The 23,073-nt window shown below is 56.0% G+C and overlaps 16 protein-coding genes across 16 annotated transcripts; 8 read left to right on the top strand and 8 right to left on the bottom strand.

Annotated features, from left to right (window-relative positions):
* Nucleotides 1-189: 189 nt before the first annotated feature.
* Nucleotides 190-1,176, top strand: PHSY_006106 (hypothetical protein; the record flags this gene model as incomplete). Its single annotated transcript, XM_012336709.1, has 1 exon — nucleotides 190-1,176. The coding sequence occupies one exon, from the start codon at nucleotides 190-192 to the stop codon at nucleotides 1,174-1,176; it is 987 nt and encodes a 328-aa protein (XP_012192099.1).
* A 157-nt stretch (nucleotides 1,177-1,333) lies between these two features.
* On the bottom strand, nucleotides 1,334-1,819 carry PHSY_006105 (hypothetical protein; the record flags this gene model as incomplete). Its single annotated transcript, XM_012336708.1, has 2 exons — nucleotides 1,334-1,474; nucleotides 1,667-1,819. 2 exons carry the CDS (start codon nucleotides 1,817-1,819, stop codon nucleotides 1,334-1,336), a joined length of 294 nt encoding a protein of 97 aa, XP_012192098.1.
* Nucleotides 1,820-2,233: 414 nt separating this feature from the next.
* On the top strand, nucleotides 2,234-2,800 carry PHSY_006104 (hypothetical protein; the record flags this gene model as incomplete). Its single annotated transcript, XM_012336707.1, has 1 exon — nucleotides 2,234-2,800. One exon carries the CDS (start codon nucleotides 2,234-2,236, stop codon nucleotides 2,798-2,800), a length of 567 nt encoding a protein of 188 aa, XP_012192097.1.
* Nucleotides 2,801-3,424: 624 nt separating this feature from the next.
* Nucleotides 3,425-3,718, top strand: PHSY_006103 (hypothetical protein; the record flags this gene model as incomplete). Its single annotated transcript, XM_012336706.1, has 1 exon — nucleotides 3,425-3,718. One exon carries the CDS (start codon nucleotides 3,425-3,427, stop codon nucleotides 3,716-3,718), a length of 294 nt encoding a protein of 97 aa, XP_012192096.1.
* Nucleotides 3,719-4,443: 725 nt separating this feature from the next.
* On the top strand, nucleotides 4,444-5,487 carry PHSY_006102 (short-chain dehydrogenase; the record flags this gene model as incomplete). The annotated part of the gene is made up of 1 exon (XM_012336705.1): nucleotides 4,444-5,487. One exon carries the CDS (start codon nucleotides 4,444-4,446, stop codon nucleotides 5,485-5,487), a length of 1,044 nt encoding a protein of 347 aa, XP_012192095.1.
* Nucleotides 5,488-5,546: 59 nt separating this feature from the next.
* On the bottom strand, nucleotides 5,547-6,848 carry PHSY_006101 (hypothetical protein; the record flags this gene model as incomplete). Its single annotated transcript, XM_012336704.1, has 1 exon — nucleotides 5,547-6,848. The coding sequence occupies one exon, from the start codon at nucleotides 6,846-6,848 to the stop codon at nucleotides 5,547-5,549; it is 1,302 nt and encodes a 433-aa protein (XP_012192094.1).
* Nucleotides 6,849-7,378: 530 nt separating this feature from the next.
* Nucleotides 7,379-9,007, bottom strand: PHSY_006100 (quinate permease; the record flags this gene model as incomplete). The annotated part of the gene is made up of 1 exon (XM_012336703.1): nucleotides 7,379-9,007. One exon carries the CDS (start codon nucleotides 9,005-9,007, stop codon nucleotides 7,379-7,381), a length of 1,629 nt encoding a protein of 542 aa, XP_012192093.1.
* An 890-nt stretch (nucleotides 9,008-9,897) lies between these two features.
* PHSY_006099 (hypothetical protein) lies at nucleotides 9,898-11,481 on the top strand (the record flags this gene model as incomplete). The annotated part of the gene is made up of 2 exons (XM_012336702.1): nucleotides 9,898-11,223; nucleotides 11,314-11,481. 2 exons carry the CDS (start codon nucleotides 9,898-9,900, stop codon nucleotides 11,479-11,481), a joined length of 1,494 nt encoding a protein of 497 aa, XP_012192092.1.
* Nucleotides 11,482-11,617: 136 nt separating this feature from the next.
* Nucleotides 11,618-13,756, top strand: PHSY_006098 (4-hydroxyphenylpyruvate dioxygenase; the record flags this gene model as incomplete). Its single annotated transcript, XM_012336701.1, has 1 exon — nucleotides 11,618-13,756. The coding sequence occupies one exon, from the start codon at nucleotides 11,618-11,620 to the stop codon at nucleotides 13,754-13,756; it is 2,139 nt and encodes a 712-aa protein (XP_012192091.1).
* Nucleotides 13,757-13,868: 112 nt separating this feature from the next.
* PHSY_006097 (catabolic 3-dehydroquinase) lies at nucleotides 13,869-14,381 on the bottom strand (the record flags this gene model as incomplete). Its single annotated transcript, XM_012336700.1, has 1 exon — nucleotides 13,869-14,381. The coding sequence occupies one exon, from the start codon at nucleotides 14,379-14,381 to the stop codon at nucleotides 13,869-13,871; it is 513 nt and encodes a 170-aa protein (XP_012192090.1).
* A 162-nt stretch (nucleotides 14,382-14,543) lies between these two features.
* PHSY_006096 (hypothetical protein) lies at nucleotides 14,544-15,908 on the top strand (the record flags this gene model as incomplete). Its single annotated transcript, XM_012336699.1, has 1 exon — nucleotides 14,544-15,908. One exon carries the CDS (start codon nucleotides 14,544-14,546, stop codon nucleotides 15,906-15,908), a length of 1,365 nt encoding a protein of 454 aa, XP_012192089.1.
* A 76-nt stretch (nucleotides 15,909-15,984) lies between these two features.
* Nucleotides 15,985-18,447, bottom strand: PHSY_006095 (hypothetical protein; the record flags this gene model as incomplete). The annotated part of the gene is made up of 3 exons (XM_012336698.1): nucleotides 15,985-18,102; nucleotides 18,191-18,296; nucleotides 18,392-18,447. The coding sequence occupies 3 exons, from the start codon at nucleotides 18,445-18,447 to the stop codon at nucleotides 15,985-15,987; spliced, it is 2,280 nt and encodes a 759-aa protein (XP_012192088.1).
* Nucleotides 18,448-18,669: 222 nt separating this feature from the next.
* On the top strand, nucleotides 18,670-19,653 carry PHSY_006094 (catechol dioxygenase; the record flags this gene model as incomplete). Its single annotated transcript, XM_012336697.1, has 1 exon — nucleotides 18,670-19,653. The coding sequence occupies one exon, from the start codon at nucleotides 18,670-18,672 to the stop codon at nucleotides 19,651-19,653; it is 984 nt and encodes a 327-aa protein (XP_012192087.1).
* A 239-nt stretch (nucleotides 19,654-19,892) lies between these two features.
* On the bottom strand, nucleotides 19,893-20,495 carry PHSY_006093 (alcohol dehydrogenase; the record flags this gene model as incomplete). The annotated part of the gene is made up of 1 exon (XM_012336696.1): nucleotides 19,893-20,495. One exon carries the CDS (start codon nucleotides 20,493-20,495, stop codon nucleotides 19,893-19,895), a length of 603 nt encoding a protein of 200 aa, XP_012192086.1.
* Nucleotides 20,496-20,523: 28 nt separating this feature from the next.
* On the bottom strand, nucleotides 20,524-21,075 carry PHSY_006092 (maleylacetate reductase; the record flags this gene model as incomplete). Its single annotated transcript, XM_012336695.1, has 1 exon — nucleotides 20,524-21,075. The coding sequence occupies one exon, from the start codon at nucleotides 21,073-21,075 to the stop codon at nucleotides 20,524-20,526; it is 552 nt and encodes a 183-aa protein (XP_012192085.1).
* Nucleotides 21,076-21,521: 446 nt separating this feature from the next.
* Nucleotides 21,522-22,250, bottom strand: PHSY_006091 (pathogenesis associated protein Pep2; the record flags this gene model as incomplete). The annotated part of the gene is made up of 1 exon (XM_012336694.1): nucleotides 21,522-22,250. One exon carries the CDS (start codon nucleotides 22,248-22,250, stop codon nucleotides 21,522-21,524), a length of 729 nt encoding a protein of 242 aa, XP_012192084.1.
* Nucleotides 22,251-23,073: the final 823 nt, after the last annotated feature.

The following is a 23,073-nucleotide window of genomic DNA, read 5'->3' as shown; positions in this document are numbered from 1 at the left end:
GTGTGTCGAGCACAGATCAGCATCGACCTGTCAAAGGGTCGATCGAGGCTCGGCTATCAAAGCGATGTTGCAAGCAGGTGACCGCCGGTCTCAAAAAGCGTTTCTAAATACTTGCGTGCCAGTGCCTGCTTGCTCTCTCCGAACCAACTTTGAGCTTCTCCCTGATTCCTTTCGCGACCATTGACAAAGATGTCGCAGTCCAACGCATTCAAGTACGATCCCGAGTTTGCCAAAATCTTCGGCCCGGTACAGGCCGTGTTGGCTGAACGACCGAAGGCGAAGCTGCACGACGTCGAAACTCATCGCAAGAATCTCGACGGTTTGCTTCGCATGGTTGGCCAAGGATCTCCCAAACACCCCGCCGAAAGCAAGACGCACAAGGTGCAGACCCGAGATGGCGCAACCATCAATGTGATCCAGGTATCGCCGCCGCATCGCAAAGAAAACGGCGCCGCTGTTGTACAGATCCATGGCGGAGGCATGGTAGCCGGCTCTGCGGAGATCTGGGTTGAATCAGGAATCGTTGGGGGGTTGGCCACTGCCACCGGCATTGATTTCTTCAGCGTCGAATACCGTCTTGCACCAGAGCACCAGCTTGATGGTTTGGTCGATGACTGCTACGATGCACTGGAATGGCTCTCGTCGAATGCTGCTTCGCTCGGCATCGACAACAGCAGAATCGGCGTGTTTGGCGAGTCGGCGGGAGGAGGTATCGCAGCCGGAGTGGCTCTGCAAGCTCGTGACAAGGGTCTGTCGCCGCCGTTGCGCAAACAAATCCTCATCTATCCCATGATTGACGACCGCAATCTGACAGCGGACGAACGAATCGCACCGCTCGCTATGTGGACGTACGAAAACAACTTGACCGGCTGGTCGGCTTTGCTCGGCAAAGGCGTTCCCGGAACCGACAAAGTCAACGAGCTGGTCAAGTACGCCGTTCCAGCCAGAGTGAAGGATCTCTCCGGTCTGCCAGATACTTACATTGACGTCGGTCAGCTCGACATTTTCGTGGAGGAAGACATCGAGTATGCTCGACGACTGCACAAGGCAGGAGTCCAGGTCGACTTGAACGTATACAAAGGTTTGCCTCATGCGTGGGAGCTAGTCGGTGGTCAGACCATTGCTGTGGGTCGACGCATCACGGCCGAGCGAATTCTTGCGCTTCAGAGCCTCTAGGCATCTTCAGTAGTGACGTCTTGGCCACTTCCTCCCTCATTGATGCTCATGTTCGCGGACTGCGGAAGGGATGACTTGTACAGTTGCATGGTTGCTTAACATCGGAACGATTGTCTCCGGACAAAGTGCAGAAAGATCCAAGTCTGTGCAGCATGAGTTAATATTGAGGCCGATTCCGGTCTGTGCAGCATGAGTTGATATTGAGGACGATCCGGAATCGGGCGATGTCTAGTGCGATATACGCCACAGGGTCGTGCGAGGGCGCCGTATGAGGAGTGCGCTCCCCCGACTCAAACGCCTGCAATCATGAAGAGTCGGCAAGAGCAGGGTAAGCTCTCTGGTGGGTCGCTAGTGCTCGGCTCTGTTCATCATGGTCGAGCCCCCCCGATTAGCATGGCAAGCCGTGCATCACGATACGCGTGGGTGCGTGCTCATACATGCTAAGCATCGTGCAAGTGCAAGGATGTATCTCGAGCTCGCGAGCTCTTACTGCGGCGGTGCTCATCAATCGGCAGCGAGCAATTCGGCTTTGATCGCTGAGCAAGTGCCGTAAGAGACGACTGATTCTGTGATTGGCGTGTACATCGAAGACCTGTTCAGTCATCGCAGCGCCTGTAGCAATTCTCAGTAGTCTCGTGATCATGTGGAATCGGCGAAGCACAGTCCTCCTCCTCCGCAGCGTTACTTGACATGAGGTGTACGGCGTCGAATGAAACGATTCGATCTCGAGCCTACATCTGATACACGCTGTAACACTGCGCTCTCTGCTGTGCGAGGCCCTGGAGCTGTCACTGCGCCGGAGTACACTTGCTTCGAACTTGCTTGCCGTGCATGTCCCCTTCGCTGTTCAGAGAAGCTGTTGTACGATCACTCTGATGCATCAACCTTCTCAACTTCAAAGCTATAAAGACAGCGGATGTTTTGAGACGGAGAAGCGTTCGTTCACCAAACCAATCAGCTCTTTTACTACACAATACTACTCACAGCAATCACAGCTCACGCTCTTCTTCAAGCACTCTCAAAGCAAAGCTATCTCTCCAGGTCTACTAAAGCCAAGATGAAGTTCTCCGTTGCCATCCCTGCCTCGCTTCTAGTCCTCGCCTCGATCGTGGCTGCCAAGACAGTGAACGAGGTCAAGAGCGACATCATCGCCATCGACGCGGGCGTGGTCAACCTTTACCAGCACTGCCAGGTGGAGTCGCTCAACTACCTGAGCGGCCTAGCTATCCGTCAGGCAGCCGACGACCTCACCAGCAAGATCAAGACGGGCGCAGCTGACGTCAATGCGCTCGAGGGTAAGCCCACGGACGCCGACGCCAAGCTGATCCTCAGCACTCTGGGCAAGACCGAGGTCAAGGTCAAGATGGTGGTGGACCAGATGATCAAGCTCAAGCCCGAGTTCGAGAAGCTCGGTGTTCTCGGCATGGCGCAGTCGTCGGTCAGCAGCTTCCAGCAGGAGACCAAGTCTTTCAGCGCGCAGCTCGTCAAGCTGGCACCCTCTGCGGAGCAGAGCGCTGCTACTTCGCTTGCCGGCAGGTTCAACGCTGACCTCGACAAGTGTGCCGCTGCGTACAACGGCGGCAGCGGCCAGGCTGCTTCCAAGCGCAGGCTCAGCGACGAGTAACGTGGCGGGTCACACAGGTCGCCACATCGGTAGGCTCTTGCTCGACGAGTCAGGTATCGCTCGATACCCCTCTTCTATCGTCAGGGTCGCTGTGGCGTACTTATAGGCTCCGCGCTGTTGCGCATTGTTGTTATCCGTCTCGTCCCTGTCAGAGTCGTTCTCGCTCGAATGTTTCCAGTCTTTCTAACCTGATTTCATGTGTGTGGGTCTTGACGTTGACGGAACGACCGCGTGCTGATCCGGAACTTGAACCTCGAATGTGACCCATCGTAGCAATCCCGCAAATTTCGATGTGACGATGCAGAGTCGCCCGGCTTTATCCAGCATCCGATGCCGAAGCGTTCCTCGCAAAATAAGGGTCGCCACACAAAATGTGGAGCAGCACGCGTGACACGACGCACCGACCGTGCATGAAAGCGGAGACCCTTTGGACGTCCTTGTTGGCGTAGGTGGACACCTACCTGCTTGCCTTCCTTCCATCATCATCAGCTCTTCATCAACATGTCGGCCCCTGTAAGTAACAGAGCAAACAAACCTCCATCGCGGCTGCTTCAATTTGGAACTTGGTCGCCTTGAACGACGTCGCTGAATCTATCGCTGATCTTGTTGTGTGACGCTGTGGTGATGCTACAGATTCGATACGCTCTGCCTCAACGACCCGCTACCTTGGCCGTCATCGGTATCGCTGCCTGGTACTTTGGCCGCGAGAACCCCAACTTTGCCAACATCTTTGGTGGCACAGCCAATTTGGACAAGTGGTTCTTCCTCATTGCCAAAGTGCACGCTGCCGAGGCCGCTGCCATGCTTGTCTACTCGCTTTACCGCGGCGCCGACCTGATTACCACCATCAAGTACACGCTCACCCAGCTCGTCGTTGGCTTCCCGACTTACTTCCAGTTCAAGAAGCTCAACAATTAAGGAAGCTGCGACAAGGGAGAGCGAAGATTCGATGCTCTATTGATGTCAAATCGCAGCCTGAGCCCTCCCTATCTGCGTGCGCCAATCTCTGCCAAGAACCTCTGTTTCTACCTTGTACAGCTGCGTCGCAATCGAATCAGTCGCAATCCTTTCCATTTCGAGACTCGTTTGTGGACTGAACTGAGCTGGTCAAGTTTACCCCGCAAACCGGCATCGACTTTACATGCCGCAATTTTGACACTGTTTTTAAGAGTATTTTCTACGACATCTGTCAAACAAAAGAAAACGTGATAAATTAGCCGGCCCAAACAAATGGGCTTTGGCGAAGCGAAAACGTTGTGAATCATCAATGCGTGCCTGTGGTTGTCGTGAATCAGCAACCGTCACCGCTTCCCGCCATTACGACGATGTTTGACTTTGCTTATACAATCCGGTTCGTGCCGCGCACGTCAAGCTTAGCTTATAGCGCAGCGTTCCTGACATCGAGATGAGGTGGACGTCAAGGAAGTGCTCGGTGCGTGCGTGCGTAAATATACTACGTGCAGAATCGATGAATGTCCCCCGCCCCTTCTTGAAACAACGACGGTGATATGCGACGATTAGCATCCTTCTTTGCACCTCAGATACGACAGGCTACAACGAATCGTCTCGCCCTTCAGCCTTTATCATCCCAAGTGAATCACCAGCGAGCGTCTCGAGCCAGAACTTTCCATACGCCGACAGCCATGCAGACCATCAAGAGCACCATCGCAGAGAACCTAGGAGTGGCGCCGACGCGATCGGGGGATCCGCATCAACTCGTCGAGCCCCGCCATCGCTTTAGTCTAGAGCAGGTCGGTGACCTCTCGGGCAAGGTGGCTCTGGTAACTGGTGGCTCCGAGGGAGTCGGATTCGGATGCACCCATACGCTGCTGAAAGCCAACATTGACAAAATCTTTGTTCTCTCCAAGTCGCAAGACATCATCTCGCAAGCGAAGGATGCCTTTGCCCAAGATGACCAGCTCGATGCAAATGCGAACGCCCGACTGGCTTGGAAGCAGTGCGATCTCACCGATTGGAAAAGCGTCCAGAAGGTCGCTCGTGAGATCACTGACGAAACGGAACGACTCGACATCCTCATTGCAAATGCCGGAAAGGGAATCATGACCCACGCTCTCGACCGACACGGCATCGATTCTCACATGTCCACCAACCACCTTGGCCACGTCGTCCTCATCGATGCGCTGCTCCCGCTCCTCAACAAGACCGTTGAAAAGCATCAGACGTATGTCCGCGTAGTCTCCCTCAGCTCTAACCTTGCCGAGCAGACACCTCAAGAGGTCGACTTCACGCAAGAGTCAGACTTTAAATCCGACATCGGCCCTCAGAGTCTCTACGCACGATCCAAGCTGGCAAACTTACTTTTCGCACGCTATCTCGATCGAGAGTATTCGCAAAAAGCTGGACACGACCATGTCATCTTCAACGCTTGCCATCCGGGCGTCGTCGAAACCAGACAAACCCAGGTCTGGATTCACGAGCCTTTCCCCATCTTGGGCTACGGCATGAACTTGCTCAATCCGATCAAGAAGGACATCTTCCAAGGCTGCGTATCCGCAATGTATTCCGCAACTCAACCTACCAAGGGCGGCAACTTCATCTGTCCTCCTGCCGTCCCGGAGGAAGGCCCCGCAAAGAGTCGCGACCAAGAGATGCAAGATAGACTCGCGCGTCTGTCCAAGGAGATCATCGAGCGCGCTGGTGTCACGCTGCTAACCATTCCTGTTTAGCCATGCAGTGATCGCAATGTGAATGCTTCCTTTGCTCCTGTAAAACGATATGAAGAATGTCATCTCGCTTGGTCGAGACATGACAAGAAATCGAGCACATCCACCATCACTTTCTCTGCGAACAATGTTGCGTCGTGACCGCCTTCCGCCATTTCCCACTGTTGGTACGTGATGCTTTCCGAGAATCTCGGATCTTTCAGGACCGAATCTAGGTAATCTCTTCCTTTTTGGGGTATCATAAAGTCGGCTCCGCCCCAGAGTACAACGAGTTCTGCTGGCGCGCCGGAAAGAGCGGCGACAGCTCCAAAGGCGCTTTCCAGTTTCGCAAGCATCCAGTTTGCGAGCGCCTCGTTGTCGAGCCCAGGAGCCTTGCCCAAGCACAGCAGATAGTCTTCGGTCATGCCCGCCATTGACCCCTCTTCGATCACGTAGTCGAACAGCAGATCGCCGCCAGATTTGAGGGCACGTCCTGTTTTTGGATGGCGAGGAGTGGTTTTGGGACTCTGGTCAGGCTGCTTCCAAGCGTTGAGACCGTGCTTCAGATGCGGCGAGTACGGCGGATGAAACCGAGCCCGTGGATTCTTTACCACACTGCGTCGACGAATCTCGCGATCTTTGGACTCGAGCTTCTCGCGCTCCTGTCTTTGCTGCTCTTGTGTCAAGTCAGGATCGACTTCGGTGTCCTTCCACGAGACGAGTCCTTTGCTGACATTGAGGATGTCATCGCCTAGCCCAGTGGACCAGCTCAGACTGCGGCTCACAACTGGCAGCACCTTAGGCGCGAGTGCCACAAGGCTTTTTGGCAACAGTGACAACGTTAGACTCGATGACAGGCTGGTGGGGATGAACGGCGAAGAAAAGAGGCATCTCGTTGCGCAGCCGGGTCTGGCAAAGTATAGAGGAGCGGCTTCGAGCAAAGAAAGGGCGTAGAACCAGCCTGCCGAATGGCTGATCAGGCGGATCTGAGGCTGGCCGGCCTGGTCAAGCTGAAGAGCTTCCAACACGCTCTGAGCTTGCTGTGTTGCAATCTGAAGACGATCCTGAAGCGGACACATGGATGTGCCTCCGCTGCCGGGTCGATCTATGGCGAGGATGGATACCTGGTGAGCCCGGCAGATGCCTTCCAGCAGCATTCCTAGTAACCTGCTGCAACCCGAGGGAAGCAGGTACAGAAGGATCGGTCCATTGTGGCGGTAATGGCCAGGAGCCATCGAGCTCATCTTTTTGATGTTTCCATAGTGGGTGATCGTGGCCGGATGCCACCCATCGCCGCCGAGGGCAAAGGTGACTCGAGATTGTGTACGAGCGCAGTGGATCGATTGATGGAAGCGCACCTGCGATAGATACACGATTGGATCCATCGCGTTACCGATGATCAGAGGAAGAGTAAGCTTTCAACAGACATGCAGTTCTGAGATCCCTCTCAGAGATGTCGAACGGTCTTCGTCGTATCGTGGTGATGAAAGATGAAGCTGGACCTCAGCGCTTAGTTCGCAGCGTGCGAGAATTCGACAGGTCGGGGTCTGTTGCACGTGCAGATTCGTCTCAAGCACCCGCCGGCTGCCGCTTTACGCGAAAAGCACATGCCAATCAGTGCACGGGTACTTGAATCAAATCATATCAGAGAGTCGAGAGCAGCTCCACGACGTCGCGATTGTGAGATTGTCATTACCAGACGGAGGGGCAGAGTCAATTCAGGCAACTTGGCTATCGAGACTAGCGGCTCGCCTCCACTCAACTGTGACAGACAAGCACGCACTCGGATTTGTTTGACGTGACTCATGACGGGGCATGCATTGCGTGGCAGATTCTTTTGTACAGTCCTTGATCATCTAGAGATCAGCATCCATTGCGAAGAAACCATGTGTGTTCGATAGAGACGATACTCAACTCAAGCAGTGTTGAGCTTGACTTCGTTCATACCAGATTTGTCCTCGTCACTGCTGGCAGCGTCGTCGGACGGGTAGGCGTTCAGGACCGCCTGTCCACTTCGCTCTGCTGCCTTGATTCGCAGCTCTTCGTGGACGAGCTTGTTGGCGTGGCGGATGGGACGCTTCTCGTGAAGGTTGTCCATCTCTTCGACCGGGATACCCTTGGTTTCAGGCATGAGGAAGAAGACCCAAACGACGCTGATGACCATGCACGAGGCGAAGAAGAGGTACACTCCGTAGCCCATCTTGATGAACATGTGCGGCGTAGCCTGCGAGATGACAAAGTTGTAGAGCCAGTTGCTTGCAGCCATGAAGATCTGTGCAACAGGACGTGCGGTGTTGTCGAAGGCTTCCGAGCCGTACACCCAAGGGAGCGGGTTCCATCCGAAAGAGTAGAAGGAGGTCCAGATGTAGAAGAAGACGAGGGCCGAGGTGCCAGCGGAGTCAATGTTAGCCTTCTTGTGCTGGGCAGGCTTAGCGATGGCGATGTAACCGGCCAGGTAGAACATGGCAAGAGCACCTCCACTCGACGAGATCATCAAGAGGCGTCGTCGTCCCACTGTTTCGACGAGGAACAAGATGAAGCACGCGGATCCGATCATCTTGATGACACCGAAGATACCTGTCGAGAGAAGACCAGTGGATGTTCCGACGATGCCGAGCGACTTGAATACAGTTGGCGAGTAGTAGTTGATAGCGTTGATGCCGGTGCCGTTTTGGAAAATGAAGAGCGAGGAGCCGAAGGCGAGTCGCTTGACGAGGTGCTTGCGAGCAAAGAGGTAGCGGAAGGGGGCCCAGTACCCATTGCCACCGGCAGCATTGTTGGTCTGCTCAATCGCATAGCTCATCTCGTTGAATTCCTCGACAAAGTAAGGGTGGTCGACTGGGAGGTGGCGAATGTAGGCCAGATTCTTGCGAGCCTCCTCGGTTCGGCCCTTGGAGAGCAGCCAGCGGGGAGATTCGACGAGGAAGAGGCAGGCGATGAGGAACATACCACCGGGGATCAGCTGGACGGCAAAGGGGATGCGCCACTGCTTGACGCTCGAGGGGACCGTCTGGATGACACCGTAGTTGATGAAGAAGCCGACGATTCCACCGGTCTGCCATCCGATCTCCCAGAGGCCGATCACCTGACCACGTGCAGGAGCAGGCGCGATCTCCGAAATGTACATGGGGGTCAAGTTGGACGCAGCGCCAATCGCGATTCCGGCAATGGCTCGACCAACAAAGATAGGAGTGAGGTGCGTCGCGGGTGAAGCGACACACATGATGGCGGCGCCGATGCTAAAGACCAGGGCGGTGATGAAGAGACCCTTCTTGCGGCCGAGGAAGTGACCCAGAGGGTGACCAAGGAAAGAGCCGAAGAAAGCACCGGCCTGGTAGGTGGACACCAGGTTACCGGAAACGTTGGCATTGAGCTTGCCGAATGACTTGACGAATGAAGGCAGCGCAAGCGTACCTCCGACGAAGGCGGAATCATAGCCAATCATGATCGAGGCAAACGAGGCGAGATAGGCCAGAGCCCAGAGACGCCAGTTGTAGATGGCCTTGGGCGTCGGCCTGTCTTCGACCCTGCTGAGAATACCCATCTTGAAGAAGCGCAACAGTCTCGTGCGGGAGGAGAGTAGAGGGGGTGAAAGGGAGGAGAAGGGAGGGAGTCGATGTGGGACGAGGGCATGGGGGGGTTCTGAATCAATGGACGTCTGGGGCTTATATGCCTCACGAAGCTACGAGGCGGGGTAGCATCTGCCATGCGATACCGAGGTCATGCAGGTGGGGCCCCCGCACCCCGCAACGTCTCGTTTGTTGTCCGAGGTGCCCCAGACTGCTGTAAAAGTGCTGTAGAAGCATGACCATCATGCGGTACTTTGCTTTCGTGTCGTGCAAGTTTCTGCTGCACCTCTCCCGCGTTCCTGATTGACCGGTTCGAGGCCCAAGACGGCGACAGATTTCTCGGAGATCAAATGGACACTCTTCCTGGACGCCTCGTACGACGCGGAAAGCAACGAAACACCGCCTAGGCCCTTCGCAAAGCGTGGCGAATTGGAAATCAGCAGATGTTGTCCCGCGTCGTTTTGCCGAGGAGCGCAGACAACATGTTGACCGGCCATCAAATCCGCTTCACCTCCGTATGGGCACTAACGCTGGCGCACCGGTTAACCCCGCGTTCTGTGTGCCACGCGAGCGGATAGCCGAAGGCTGCATCGGAGATGAATGTGGGTCACTCAGTACCGCATCACGCGGGGTTCAGCTGCAAGCTCGGCGATTGGCTATGTCGACTGTTGCGGTTTTGGGTGTCCCCTACAGTCGGATTTGAATCGTTGAGAAGCCATCTCGCATCGAGCCCTAAAGTCTCGCTTCGAAAATGCTCGTGTGTAATATTTGGTACATTTGACCTTCAATTTTGCTGGAGTACAGCGACCACCTTAGCCGATCACCTCGTCGCAAACCTCCAACATCGCAAGCAGTCCAGTCCAAGATGTCGATCGAGAACACTGCCGCCAACGCTACAGGCGGCTCAGACGTCGCCACCACGGCCAAACCAAGCCCTAGCTCGACGAAGGCAGTGGCAACACCACCGCCTCATCCAACGCCCGATCAAATCGCAGCTTCTGCTCGGCGCTACTATCTCTTTGGCTACCCGATCTCCCACTCTGCCAGTCCTGCGTTCCAGAACCTGATGCTGCAGTCCATCGAGCCAATCGCCTTTCCTGGATCCGAATCTCAGAGCTTTCACCCAACCTACTCGCTCCAAGACACCGAAAGCATCGATGCTGCTCATTTTCGATCACTCGTTCGAGACGACCCTCTCTTTGCCGGCGCTGGGGTCACTATGCCGCTCAAAGTTGCTGTCACTGCGAACCTCGGCTCGAAGTACGTGATCGACGAGCTCAGCGAAGCAGGAAAAGCAACGCAGACTGTCAACACGATCGTGCCCACACCTCAGTCCGCCGGCAAGCCGAGAAAGATGATTGGCACCAACACCGATTATCTCGGCATTGCTCACGCTCTTCTCAGAGGCATCGCAGACATGAACAAAGAAGACCGAATCACAAAGTACCTGGATCCTCGATTACCGTACAAGGCTCGATTCGTCTTCCCGAAGAACGAACAGGGAAAGACCTGCTCCGCTTTTATCATTGGCTCGGGCGGAACCTGCAGGTCAGCGGTCTATGCTGTCTCTCAGCTTGGCCTCTCGCCCATCTACCTCCTCAATCGGGATGCTGAAGAGACACAGGCAGTCGTCGATCATTTCGGTGCCTCCCTCGATCTTCGTCCTCTTCGCTCGGTCGAGGCCTGGGAGGCAGAAGAGAAGAAGCGACAGGATGGACAAGTTGGGCCGATCGCCTGTGCTGTAGGCGCCATTCCAGCTTTCACTCCGCAAACAGACTCGGAAAAGATGGTCTACACGCTTGCCGAAAAGTTCTTCTCGACCGCTCCCCCACCCGCTTCGTCTCATGCCCACACTCCTGCAACGTCGACAGAGTCGAGTGGCGAGACACTCGTTCCGTTGCCTCTGCCCGCGAAGCGTCCGTTCCTGGACATGTGCTACAAGCCACGCCAGACTCCTCTTCTCACTATGGCGGCATCGCTGGGATGGTTCTCTATTGGCGGTGTGGAAGCAATGGTGGAACAAGGTCTTGCGCAAGCAAGGATGTGGGCCGCAACAGCAAAAGCCTTTGCAGACGGCAAGGAAAGCTTTGATCCCATACCGTTTGCGGTCAAGGCCGGTGACGAAGGTCCTTTGGGCTCAGAGGTCGAGGAAAGGGCCCGTGACATGGCAAAGGCCATGCTGGATATCAAGGTGTAGAAAATCACATCCCATGTCCTTTTGAATGCTTCACTACGTTGATCGCGCTTCGACAGAATTCTACAACCGATTCCTTTCCGACAGAATTTGCCTGTTGGTGATCGTGTGCGAGTGTGCTTCCGACGACAAATGTCGGTCCCAAGATGCCCGTTCTTGTGGAGTTCCGTGCGAGACCGACGAGGCAGCGAGTTCACGTCGCTCAGACCACATCGGACTCGACCCTCAAACGACCCGGACATGAATCGGACCTGAAACCCCACACGTCTAAGCTCGAATCCTGTTTCGACTCCTTCCACCGATTTCGCCGAACCGACATAAGCAGGCGGCTTCTTATGGTGCTACTCTCATCTTGGTACCAATCCTGCATCCGCTCCCTCATCTCTCAACCATGTCACTGCTCAACCGAATCGGCGAGCCGCTTCGCGGCGCCACTTTTGGCTTTCCGATCAAACACAGCGTTGGACCGGCGGTGCACACCTTCGTGGCTCAGCTGCTTGGCTTGCCGTGGACTTTCACACATGGCGAATATGCCGAAGAGGAGCAAGTGTGGCAGCACATTCAAAGCGCCGACTTTGGATTCGGTGCCATCACGATGCCTTTCAAATCGACCATCATGACGCGGCTGGATCACATCGCCGACGATGCCAAGGCAATCGGTGCCGTCAACACAATCAGCTTGGTCAAAGGGTCATCGAACGCATCGCCTCAATACCACGGTCACAACACGGACGCGGCCGGCATCGCGCAAGTGTTTCTAGAAAAAGATGCTATGCTGCGACGCATCCCGCAACGAATCGGTCTGGTCATTGGCTCCGGTGGTGCGGCGCGTGCCGCGATCTGGGCCATGGTCTTCATGCTTCACTGTCCTTGCGTTCTGGTCGTGGCTCGCTCGGCGACCGCCGTCAAAGCAATGATCGACGACATGCAGGCTGCAGTTCAGGCACAGGGCGGCAAGTTCCCGCTGTCGGAATGTGTCTTCCATGTCGCTTCCGTGGCGCACGCTCAACGACTACTCGACCAAGGCATCACCCCTTCGTTGGCCGTCAGTTGCATTCCCGATGCCGCCATGACCCGTCAGGCAACGCCGACGGCAACAGAGGGCAAGACCGCAGCAGAGGACGTAATGTACGCGGTCCTGGATCTCCTTCTGGTCGGTCGTCTGCATCGGCACCAGGCTCAGACTAGCCCGTGCATGCTGATCGACATGTGTTTCAAACCGCTGGTGACCTCGATCATTCGTACGGCGCGAGCTGACGGATGGCACACCATCTCCGGCATCGAGGTACTGGGTGCCCAACTGATCGAACAATGGCGAATCTGGCTGGGCACTGACTCGTCCTTGTTCGCCTCGATCCCTCAGAGCCAGGTCCGCGACAAGATGCGCCAGCTGGCTGCCTCGAGCTCGGCTTTGCAGTCTTCGGACGATGCCATCTTGTCTTTTGCCGATCGACTCAAGGCTATGCCGCAAGCCGTCATGAGCGCTTCGTTGGGCTATGCTGATGCGCAGAGTATCGAAGAAAAGGTGGCTGCTGCTGCGGCAGAACGATTCGACGGCATCGAGATTTTCTACGAATGCCTTCGTGTCGCTTCGCTACGACTGGTCAACAAATCGATCGAGCAACTGCCTTCTAATGAAGAGCTACTGGCAGGTGCGCAGTACATACGACAGCTTTGTGACAGTCACCAAGTCCGCATCGTCGCACTCCAGCCGTGGCTCAACTACGTGGGCCTGCGTGACCGTCAAGAGCGTGATCGACGCGTGCAAGACGTGCTGCCTCTCTGGTTCGAGGTAGCCGATATCTTGGGCACCGACGTCATTCAGGTGCCTTCAATGATGTTTAAAAAGATCTCACTCGGCAATTCCGAGGTGGTGGTAGCGGATCTGCGTGCCATAGCCGAGGCAGGCCTGACGGGACGACAAGGACAGGGCAAACCTCCGATCCGTTTCGCCTACGAGGCCATGGCCTTCGGTGCATGGACCAGCCGATGGCAGGATGCTTGGAAGGAGGTCGAGGCGGTCGATTTGCCCAACTTTGGCATCGTGCTTGACACGTTCCAGATCCTCGGAGAATGTTGGGCGGATCCTGCAAGCGAGAGTGGCGTGCTGTACGATGGAGAGCTTCGTCTTCAAAAGTGTCTCGACGATCTGCGAACAACCTTTGCTGGTCATCAAGCCAAGCAAACGCTCAATCGACAGAAGGTATTCTACATTCAGATCGGCGATGCTGAACGTATGACGCCGCCCTTGACCATCGACCATGCCTTATTCGACCCGACCATGCATGCGAACAGCAAGATGGCATGGAACAGGTCCTGCCGCAACTTTGCCGGTGAAGGCTACCTGCCCCTGTTGCCCTTGCTGCGAGTCATCTTCGAAGACATTGGCTTCCAAGGAATTGTCAGCGCCGAAGTGATGAATGCGGAACTCAAAAATGCCGATAAGACCATTCCCCTCCGCAACGCGCAACGAGCCATGGCTGGATGGCGTCGGTGTCAGGAAATGCTGCTGGATGACGGACACAAATAGTTTCACCGGTCGCAAGAGAATGAAATGCCATGCAATAGCTGAACATGATTTGTACAGGTGATTGAGAACGACTTTACGATCCAGGGAGACAACCACATGCGCCGAAATGCTTCTAGACCTTGTTGGATGAGGGAAGGAGATGTTGAGCCGCCAGACGGATGGCCGCTTCATAGCCATAGGTACCGAAGCCAGCCACGACACCAACGGCGATGTCGGAAATGTAAGAGTGATGGCGGAACGCTTCGCGCTTGTGCACATTGGTGATGTGGACCTCGATCACTGGCACCTGTACACCGCTGATGGCATCACGAATCGCCACCGAGGTATGAGTAAAAGCCCCGGGATTCATGACCAAGAAGGTCGATTGAGCACGACCCAGCACGGCATGGATTCGATCGATGATGTGGCCTTCGTGGTTTGACTGGAATGTCTCGAGGTGAAGCCCAAGCTCGGTGCACGTACTTTGGCACTGAGTGATCACATCGGATAGGGTTTGACTCCCATACTTTTCTGGCTCACGCGTGCCCAGAAGGTTGAGGTTAGGTCCATTGATGAGCTGTGTACACACGACAAAAGCGCGGTCAGCATCGAGAGCTATACTCGATTCCATCGAAGGGACTTTCATGGCTTACGAGGACAGTGGGACGGTCAGCGTTTGAAGAGGCCGACATGGTTACAATCTAGAAGGATGGAGGTAAAGCAGGGAAACATGATGGTGCGATTCGGATGAGGGTTTTCCCCATGTTGCGAATTGCCGAGCCGAGATGGAAGAATCTTCTGCCCCGAGATGCAGCCTGGGGTTGTGGTCCGGCGTCAGGCTCGGGCAGGAATACGACGAAGTGTTCAAGTCCGATGCAGGGCCTGCCATACGGGGCAGGGTCTCAGACTTGCATCGGAGTTTGGGGATCCCGCGTCGCTGAAATCCATCAACGCCGGCCGGCTTCTCGTCCACATACACTGTAGTGGCGAACGGCGCCCCAACTCCGACTACGAAGCCGGATCGAAGGTGGTACAGAACGCGGAATCTGAGACTAACCCGGCAATAAAAGCTATCAAGGGCATGGTATCTTGGAGCAGCCTTCTGTTCCTCAACATCACCTCGATCTGCTCCCCATCAACGATCGCTATCTCCAAAATGGGCTCAATCCCCGCTCAAGACGAAGGTGCTCCTCCATCCATCCAGGACGCCGGCCAACTTTACCTGGTCGGTACCGGTGTCAGCCATGCCATGGCTCCCGTGATCCACAATTCTGTCGCTCAGCAGATCGGCTCGAAATGGCATTTCAGCAATCTCGATGTGCAGACCAAGGAAGAGGCGTTGAAGTACATCCGTAGAGCCGACTTCAAGGGCTGCGTGCCTACGATGCCATTGAAGATCCAACTCCTGGACGCGGTGGATGAGGTCGACCGAGCAGCTCAGGCGATCGGTGCCATCAACAACATCTACCAGAGAGACGGCCAGCTACTGGGTGCCAACACCGATTGGATCGGTATCTTGCGACCATTGCAGAAGGAAATGGCTCGTCAAGGTGTGCAAATTTCAGCGCAGGGTGCAAGTGGGTGGCAAGGCTTGATCGTTGGAGCAGGAGGCGCAAGCCGCGCGGCTGCTTACGCCTTGACCAAGCTGGGGTGCCAGACCATCTTCATCATCAACCGCGATGACGACGAGGTCAAAGCCCTGGTTCGCGACGTGCAGAAAGGATTCACTTCCGTGTCGATGCAGGTTCCTACCATCGAGCACCTTCGCACCGTCGAGGAGGCTCAGCGGGTTGTCTCGCAAGCAACTGGAACGACGCAGCCGCCATCGCTGCTGGCTGTAAGCTGTGTCCCCGACCTAGAGCCCAAGTCTGAGGCGGAGAAACGTGCAAGCGCAGTCCTGGAAACGGTATTGACCGGGACCAAGGGGATCTTATTGGAAATGGCTTACAAGCCTCGAATCACCCGCACCTTCCTCTCGGCACAGACGCACGGGTGGCGCGTGATCGAAGGCATCCACGTCATCGCCGAACAGGTTCAGACGGTCTGGCGTCTGTTTAGCGGCATTGAACTGACCGACGGCCAGGCACGGACAGCACAGCAAGAGTTGTGGAAGCAGGCCGCAACTCGAGACGAGCTCAACGCGAACGGTATCCCCGAACCTCTGTCAGTGTAACGAGGTCTTTTCAATCGCATTTCCTTTCCGGTGTAGTACATGAGTGCGTGCGGGTATATTGAGACTTTGTCGGTGTCTACTGATGTAGAGGCGTGGACCACGCTGCGTCTGCGTGTTGATCGGCATTGGCAGGTAGGCCCATGGACGGCAGGCCTTCCACGTTCCACAGATCAGCCATAGAGAGCGTGAAGGCGTCCGCGTTGAGCAGATCGAGCCATCCCGAAGAGGAGGCAGCATCGTCCGGCGTGGCCGAGGCAAGATCGTGGCTGGTGAGAAGGGAAGTCGAGGACGACTCTGCCTCGGGCTGCAGCTGTTGCTGATCAGTGCCCGTTGAGGATTGCGCCGGCTCAAGCGGCACGGTGGCACCCAGCAGGCTAAAGTAGCTGGCTCGACGCGACCGCTCTCCGCCAGTGTTGCGTGCCGCTCCGTTGTAGACCTTGTCGATTCGCTGACGCAGCTTCCTCAGGACATGCGCCCTGGGCCGCCACATTTGACCACAACCGTGCTCTTGCGTCATGTCCAGCAGCGCTATGGCCTCATCTACATCGTCCACAGCAGTGTAGGAGAGAGGATCGCTTGCGTGGCCGTAGATAGCCTGTATGGCACGACAGACGCCGGCATTGAAGGTGTGGTGCAGGAAGAATGCCCAATGCATCGTCGTCTGCGGATCGACAGCGTAGGCGCGGCTGCACAGATCGATCATGGCGCTAGCCGATTCGCCAATGCAGAGCTTGGCACGCTGGTACTGCGCTGAGTGTCGATCGCCCTTCCCTTGCGCCTCTGCCAGCGTGTTGGAGACAAACCAGGGTCGGTAGAGCGTGAGCAGGGTTTGGTGGATGTTGAGCGCGATGGTGCAGCCCTGCAGCATCTGTCGAATGCTCTGGTGTTGTCCGCTACTGATCCGATTGGCTCGACGTACACGCAGGTGCGGCGGGATGTGTTCGAACAGCTGACGGACCTGATGATCGAGATCGACGGTTTTCTGGAAGTCGGTGCGAACCGAGTAAAGGTGGTGCGACATGAACCGATTGATGATCTGCGCATTCTCGTACTTGATGGCGTGGAACGCATCGTCGTCGGTCAGCACGCTCGGCTTCGCTGCTGAGATGGTGGAGTCTTGGAAGAAGCACGGTCGGCAGTAGGCTAGCGAACGGAAGGCGTCCAAAGAGTAAAGTTCCCAGAAGAGCCTCTGCCGCTGACGCTCAATAGTCTGATCGTCGTCTTGACCCACCTTGGCATCAGTGTAGAGGCCCGACTCGATGGCCTTGGCCACGCAAATGCCAAAGACCGATGAGAACCTCTCGGACATTTGCCCACCGTCAAAATTAAGCAGGAAGATGCAGAGCAGGAACAACGCTTGTTGTACTACCAGGGAATTACTTCGGCTCCAGTCTGCCTTATCCAGTGCCCTCCAGCATTGCTGCAGCGCCACTTCTCCGATGCGCTCGGAGCCTGCGGGATGGTACTTGAGAACCGCTGTCTGCCATGCGAACACGACGACCTTGATAACAAGTCGCAGCGCCAGAGTGTCCGGCTCGGCTCCATCGAACACCGACCTGCACTTTGACGCTTCGATTGGGCAATACATCCATGCGATGGATGCTTTGAAGTCTTTCAGAATGGACTCGTTCATGCCGTCCTGGACATGGTCCAAGAAATATTGATAGTCTGTGTCGAGCTGCACCCATGAATCCTCTTCCGCTCTGCGAGCTCGTTTCGAGCTGGGCGGTTTTGATCTGTCGTTGGACGCAGCAGCTGCTGATGGTGCCGACGGCGGTGCCGGAGGTGGCGGCGAGAAGCTCGCTGCGAGATAGCTGCTGTGGGCCGACTGGCCATAGTATTGAGGCCATCCGCCAAGCGAATTGGAATCGCCGCGGGTGGTGACCGCAACTTGCCCTCGCACCGGCGACGACGCCAGCCCATCGTGAGCATCCGCCTCGCCCGGCGCTACGCTTTCGTGACGAGACTCTTCCGTTGCTGTATGGGCGAGAGAAGCCAAGGAAGCCAGCGAATGCGCCTGGTCGAAGGATACATGCTGCCCTTGTTCGACAGACTTAGCTCGTGGCTCGTGTGGGACGAATCCTGGACACTCGTGGGCTAGACCTCGTCGCACGCAATTGGAGCATGGCCACTCCATATTACAGCGCAGCTTGGCATTGCGACATCCAATACACGACTTGGCTTTGGAGAGTAGCTGTGAGGAATGATCGATGGCAAGTCAGTACGCAGTGACGGATGTCAGCCTCCCTAAAGCTGTCCCTTCTCCACATTCCTGCACGTACCGGAGACTTTCTCTTCTTCTTGACGGGTGCATCCGGAGGCACCGGTAGGCTGCCGCCCGGGGATGAATGGACCCCCCTGCGCTCGGACATCGTTTCTGGTTCCTGCCTGCGAGGGTGTATAGCGAGGAGTCTCGGATCGTCAAGTGTGGAGATGGAAGTGTGGGGTCGGACGAAGACGCGGTGAGCCTGGCTCTGCTTCACCTCCGAACCTTGGCGCCGAAGCGACGAGCAAATCCACGAGGTAAGCGAGCGACCATCGACGCGGCGCGTTGATCGCCTCGCTTAGCGTGGTTGCGGGCGGCCAAGGTCTCAAACCAACTCCGACCCTCTCGGACTTGAACCAATCAATTGTGGAGAAAAGAACTGGCCCCGGTCAGGGTCTGAAACGATTGTCACTTGATAGGAGGTTCAGATGTTGTACACCTCTGCTCCTCCTTGCCCTGCTCACACCATCACGCTCTCCCCGGACTCGCAGCACCATGACCATCAAGACGAACGAGCTGCCCTTCAAGCCGGAGCAACCTGCCAAGGCAGACATTCCCACCTTGCCCATCGATCTCAACGAGCACACCATCACCGATATCGTGCACCAATGCAACGCACGCTCGTCCGATGTCAGACTCAAAGAAGTTATGGCAAGCTTAGTCCAACACCTGCACAACTTTGCCCGTGAGGTCAAGCTGAGCGAAGCCGAATGGATGGCCGCGCTGCTGTTCCTCACCGAGGTCGGCCAGATTTGCTCTCCGGTGCGACAGGAATTCATCCTGCTATCCGACATTCTCGGTCTCTCTGCGTTGGTCGACTCTCAGGCCAAGAAGGTGCCACAAGGCGCAACGGAGCCCACCATCCTTGGTCCTTTCCAAACGTCAGACGCCACCGAAATCAACCTAGGAGAAAGCATCGCCTCGGAAGGCAAAGGCGAATACATGTACGTAGAGGGAACGGTCAAAGGTCTCGACGGTCAGCCCATCGAAGGTGCATTGATCGAAACGTGGGAGACGGACGCCGAAGGATTCTACGACGTCCAGTATGACGGTCGCACCAAGGCCGACTGTCGCGGCAGGATTCGTAGCGGACCGGGAGGCGTCTACAACTTTCGCGCTGTTCGCCCTGTGCCCTATCCCATTCCGAGCGATGGTCCGGTCGGCAAACTACTTCAACGTCTCGGTCGACACGTTTTTCGTCCGGCTCATCTGCACCTCCAGATCACCGCACCTGGATTTGCCCCATTGACCACGGCGCTCTACTTTGAAGGCGACGACTTTCTCTATTCGGATGCTGTGTTTGGCGTCAAGACGTCGTTGGTGTTGGAATTGAAGCAGATCCACGATCCTTCGCGCGCCAAGGAGTTGGGTTTCATTCGCAACGAAGAGCCTTTCTGGCTTTGTCACTATGATTTGGTACTTCCCACCGTGCAGGAGGCGGAAGAGGCTAGACAAAGTCAACAGCCACAGTCCTCTTGAGGCGTAGCGCACGATCCTCCTTTTTGTACGTTAAACTGTCACCTCGACACCACGATCTTATCACACACACAACAGATTCACAACAGGTTCGCAACAAGTTCGCAACAGGTCCGCAACATGATCACATCGAAGATTCGTGAAGAGTGAGAAGCGCACTTTCTAACGTGTTGATTGAAGTGCTTGGGGTTTGGTTTGTGGGACGTACGGGAAGGGAACGACAGAGCAGCTCCTCGAATTGATCACTCTTGGATAGCGTTCTCCAACGTGCCCTGCCAGGCGCAGCGCAGCATGAGCAACAGCTTATCCTCCACCAAGGGTCGAGGATTGGGGTAAGGAGCCGAAGCAGCTTGTGCAGCCACCTTGGGCAGATCCTCCTCTGCCACGCCAATGTCCTTCAGCGTGAGCGGGACGCCAGCCTGGTTAGTCAATGCTGAGCGTAGACGCTGGGCGATGGTCAAGCCATCTTGCGTATCGAACGCCTGACCGAAGCATCCTTTCTGTGCTGAGGTCAAGCTGCCATAGTTGTACAGCAGCGTGAACGGCAACAGAATTGCGTGGGTCTCGGCGTGAGGCGTGTTCAACATGCCGCCCATGGTATGGCACAGCTTGTGGTGGAGGCCCATGTGAACCGCACCCAACGTGGTGCCGCAGAGCCAGCTAGCTTCCAAGGCATCGGCGCGCGCATCGAGCATGGTTTCGCTGTCGTCTTGACCCGTCTTTTGCAACGTCTCCAAGGCAGTCAGCATGGATCGAATTCCCCTCACGGCAAACATGTCGGTGATGGGTGTAGCATCGGTGGCACTGTAGCGCAGAGAGAACGGTCGGTCAGCAACGAGCGGCATACAGCGTCAGAAGAATAGGAGATACTCACTAGAGCCCTTCGACAGCATGAGCAATGGCATTGAGACCCGAAGTGCATGTCATCGTGGCCGGCAAGGTCAAGGTCAATCCAACGTCGTAAATGATGGTACCAGGCAAGATGTCTTTGCTCTTGACCGTGGTCTTTTTGCGATTCTCTGTTTGTCCGACGACGGAAGTGGCCTCGGAGCCGGCGTAGGTGGTTGGCACCACAATCTGCGGCATCCCAGGACGGCGAAGAGCGATGGCTTTGGACAGACCGGTGGTCGATCCACCGCCCAAGGCGATCAGACAGTCGGCATCGCCCATAGAGCTCATGGCTTCTTCCGTCACCTCGATCGGCGTGTGCATAGTGGCGTTGGTGTACATCGATACCTTGATGGCAGTATCGCCTTCTCCGAGCAGCTTGGCGGCCTCTTGGGCCAGATCAGCCTGGAAGCCGGTGCTGAGGACCAGAGCATGACGCACGCCCAGCCGTTGGACTTCTTCCTTCAACTTGCTCTGAAGCGTGCCATTGCCAAAGATGACACGCGCAGGCTTGCTCTCGTGCTGGAAAGAACGCATTGTGGGGAGGCAGTGAGATGTGCGAGCTACACGATAGTGGTTGGTAATCTCGAGTGATAATCCGGGTTCAAGTAGGATAAGAAGAAGGTCGATTTGGACCCTCGGAGTCGTCTAGCTCCGAGCAAAGAGCGGGGTTCAACTCCGAGCTGCTGCCAGCGGCTTCGCGTCGGACGGCTGCGGTGGATACTGCGTCTGCCAGTCTTTCATCCCCAACTGGTCTCCGCTTGGCCTAGCAGCGGAGTTAGGGACACACAATCTTCCGGTAATGGGCCTCTATGCTGCTCGCGGCTTTCTTTGCCCATACACGACAATCCGGCACACACCCTCTCATGCACAACGGTCAACATGTTGTAGCGATCGCATCAATTTTGCAACGAGTCGATATATGTATGTGTACACGTGTATGTAAAGGCGAGACAGAAGGCTTGCTGAGCGATACCAAGACCTCACTTGAGGTCGTCAGGCATACCGCCGTCGAGCCATGTTTTGGCGGCACGCAAAAGAGCATCGTGTTCGGGGCCGCGATGACCTGGCATGTCACGCTTCACCTTAAGTGGCGAGTCGGTCTTGCCCTTCATTGAGATCTCCTGGCAGTAACCAAGGTAGCGGTATCCGCTCGGGAAGGTGGCCAGCAGCTCATCATCCAGCTGTGGCACCTTGCGAGGGTCGACGGCGATCAATTTGTCCTTCTCGTACCAGTGACGGACGAGCTTGGCACCCCAACTAGGTGTGCCGTCAGCAGCAGTGTAGCGTTCAAAGAAGAAGCAGAAGCGGCAGTCCGACTCTGCATCTACCTCGACGCCGTCCAACGAGAAGCGCTGGGTGATGGTAGCCTTCATCTTGCAGATCGCCCGGTTGTCGAGGATGTCGACCGAAGTGCCGTGGATGCGGTGCATGATGAACGCGCCATTCTCCATGCTGGCTTTGCTTGCTGCGACAAAGTCGTCGATGTGCGTCTTGCCGGTCCAGGTGGTGTACACGTAGGCGCCCTCGGGATGGAAGATTGATTGGAAGTTCTCCCACTCGCGAGCATCGCGGTACATGGGCCACCCCTGCGCGAGCTCGACGATGCGCCAGCGTTCCAACGCAAGGTCGACGGGGCCATTGTTGCGGATTGCCTTGTCAGGGCGAGTGTTGGCCGGCAATCCGGACAGTGGAACTTGTTCGGTGGACATCTTGGCACGGTAGGGATGATGTTGCAAGTGACGGTGGTCGGCGAGAGTGAAAAAGGAACGCGAGCCAACAAGTGACCTTTATGCCGTTCACTGTCGAGGTGGTGTTCTTCTCGTTTGCACCCTGACTCGGAGCTTTTACACCGTCATTTCCGTACCCCACCTTTCGATCATTCCCGGAGATGAATCGGAGCTTGAGCTGTTCCACACTTGCCGAACGGTCTGGACTCCATCTTTTAACCGAATCGGATAGACAATTATCCATCGTTTTCCCCGGCTATTTTTATGCTTTTGCCGTCTGACTTTGCTTTTGTAGTTGGATCTGCCCTCGGTCCCCTTTTGTCGCCTCTCCAGGTAGCCGGACGGAGACAGCAAGTAGGACAGCGAGGTACTGACCGGCCAGTTCGCAGCACTTGTGCTCGATCGCATCGCTGGTGCGGGGTAGACATGAGCAAAACCACGATCAGGGTTCAGTCCTGAATGTTCGACGCATGAACCCCAGACATCGCTCAAACGCCTTAGAGTTGGACTCGAAGCGGACAAGACGCCTCATCGACTCAACCTGGAAGGCTGGAGCATCCTCGTAAGCGGTGAGCCTGCTAAGCATGTGTCTTGTATGCTCGAGCCCGAAATAGCACGCTTGATCAGACCGAGACCGACCTCTACCTTGCTGTCAAGCTCAGTCTTCCAACAAGCGCGAATCGGCTCGTGCCCGGTGCCGGAGACTGCCAGAAGTAAAAGTACGTGCTCAACGCCTTACAGCATGATAGGGTTAGGGTTAGGGTTAGGGTTAGGGTTAGGGTTAGGGTTAGGGTTAGGGTTAGGG

The sequence above is a fragment of the Pseudozyma hubeiensis genome (assembly GCF_000403515.1).
Source record: "Pseudozyma hubeiensis SY62 DNA, scaffold: PHS58, whole genome shotgun sequence".
Classification (NCBI taxonomy): domain Eukaryota; kingdom Fungi; phylum Basidiomycota; class Ustilaginomycetes; order Ustilaginales; family Ustilaginaceae; genus Pseudozyma; species Pseudozyma hubeiensis.
Note: the sequence above shows the minus strand (reverse complement) of the source record. Positions and strands in the feature narration are given on the sequence as shown.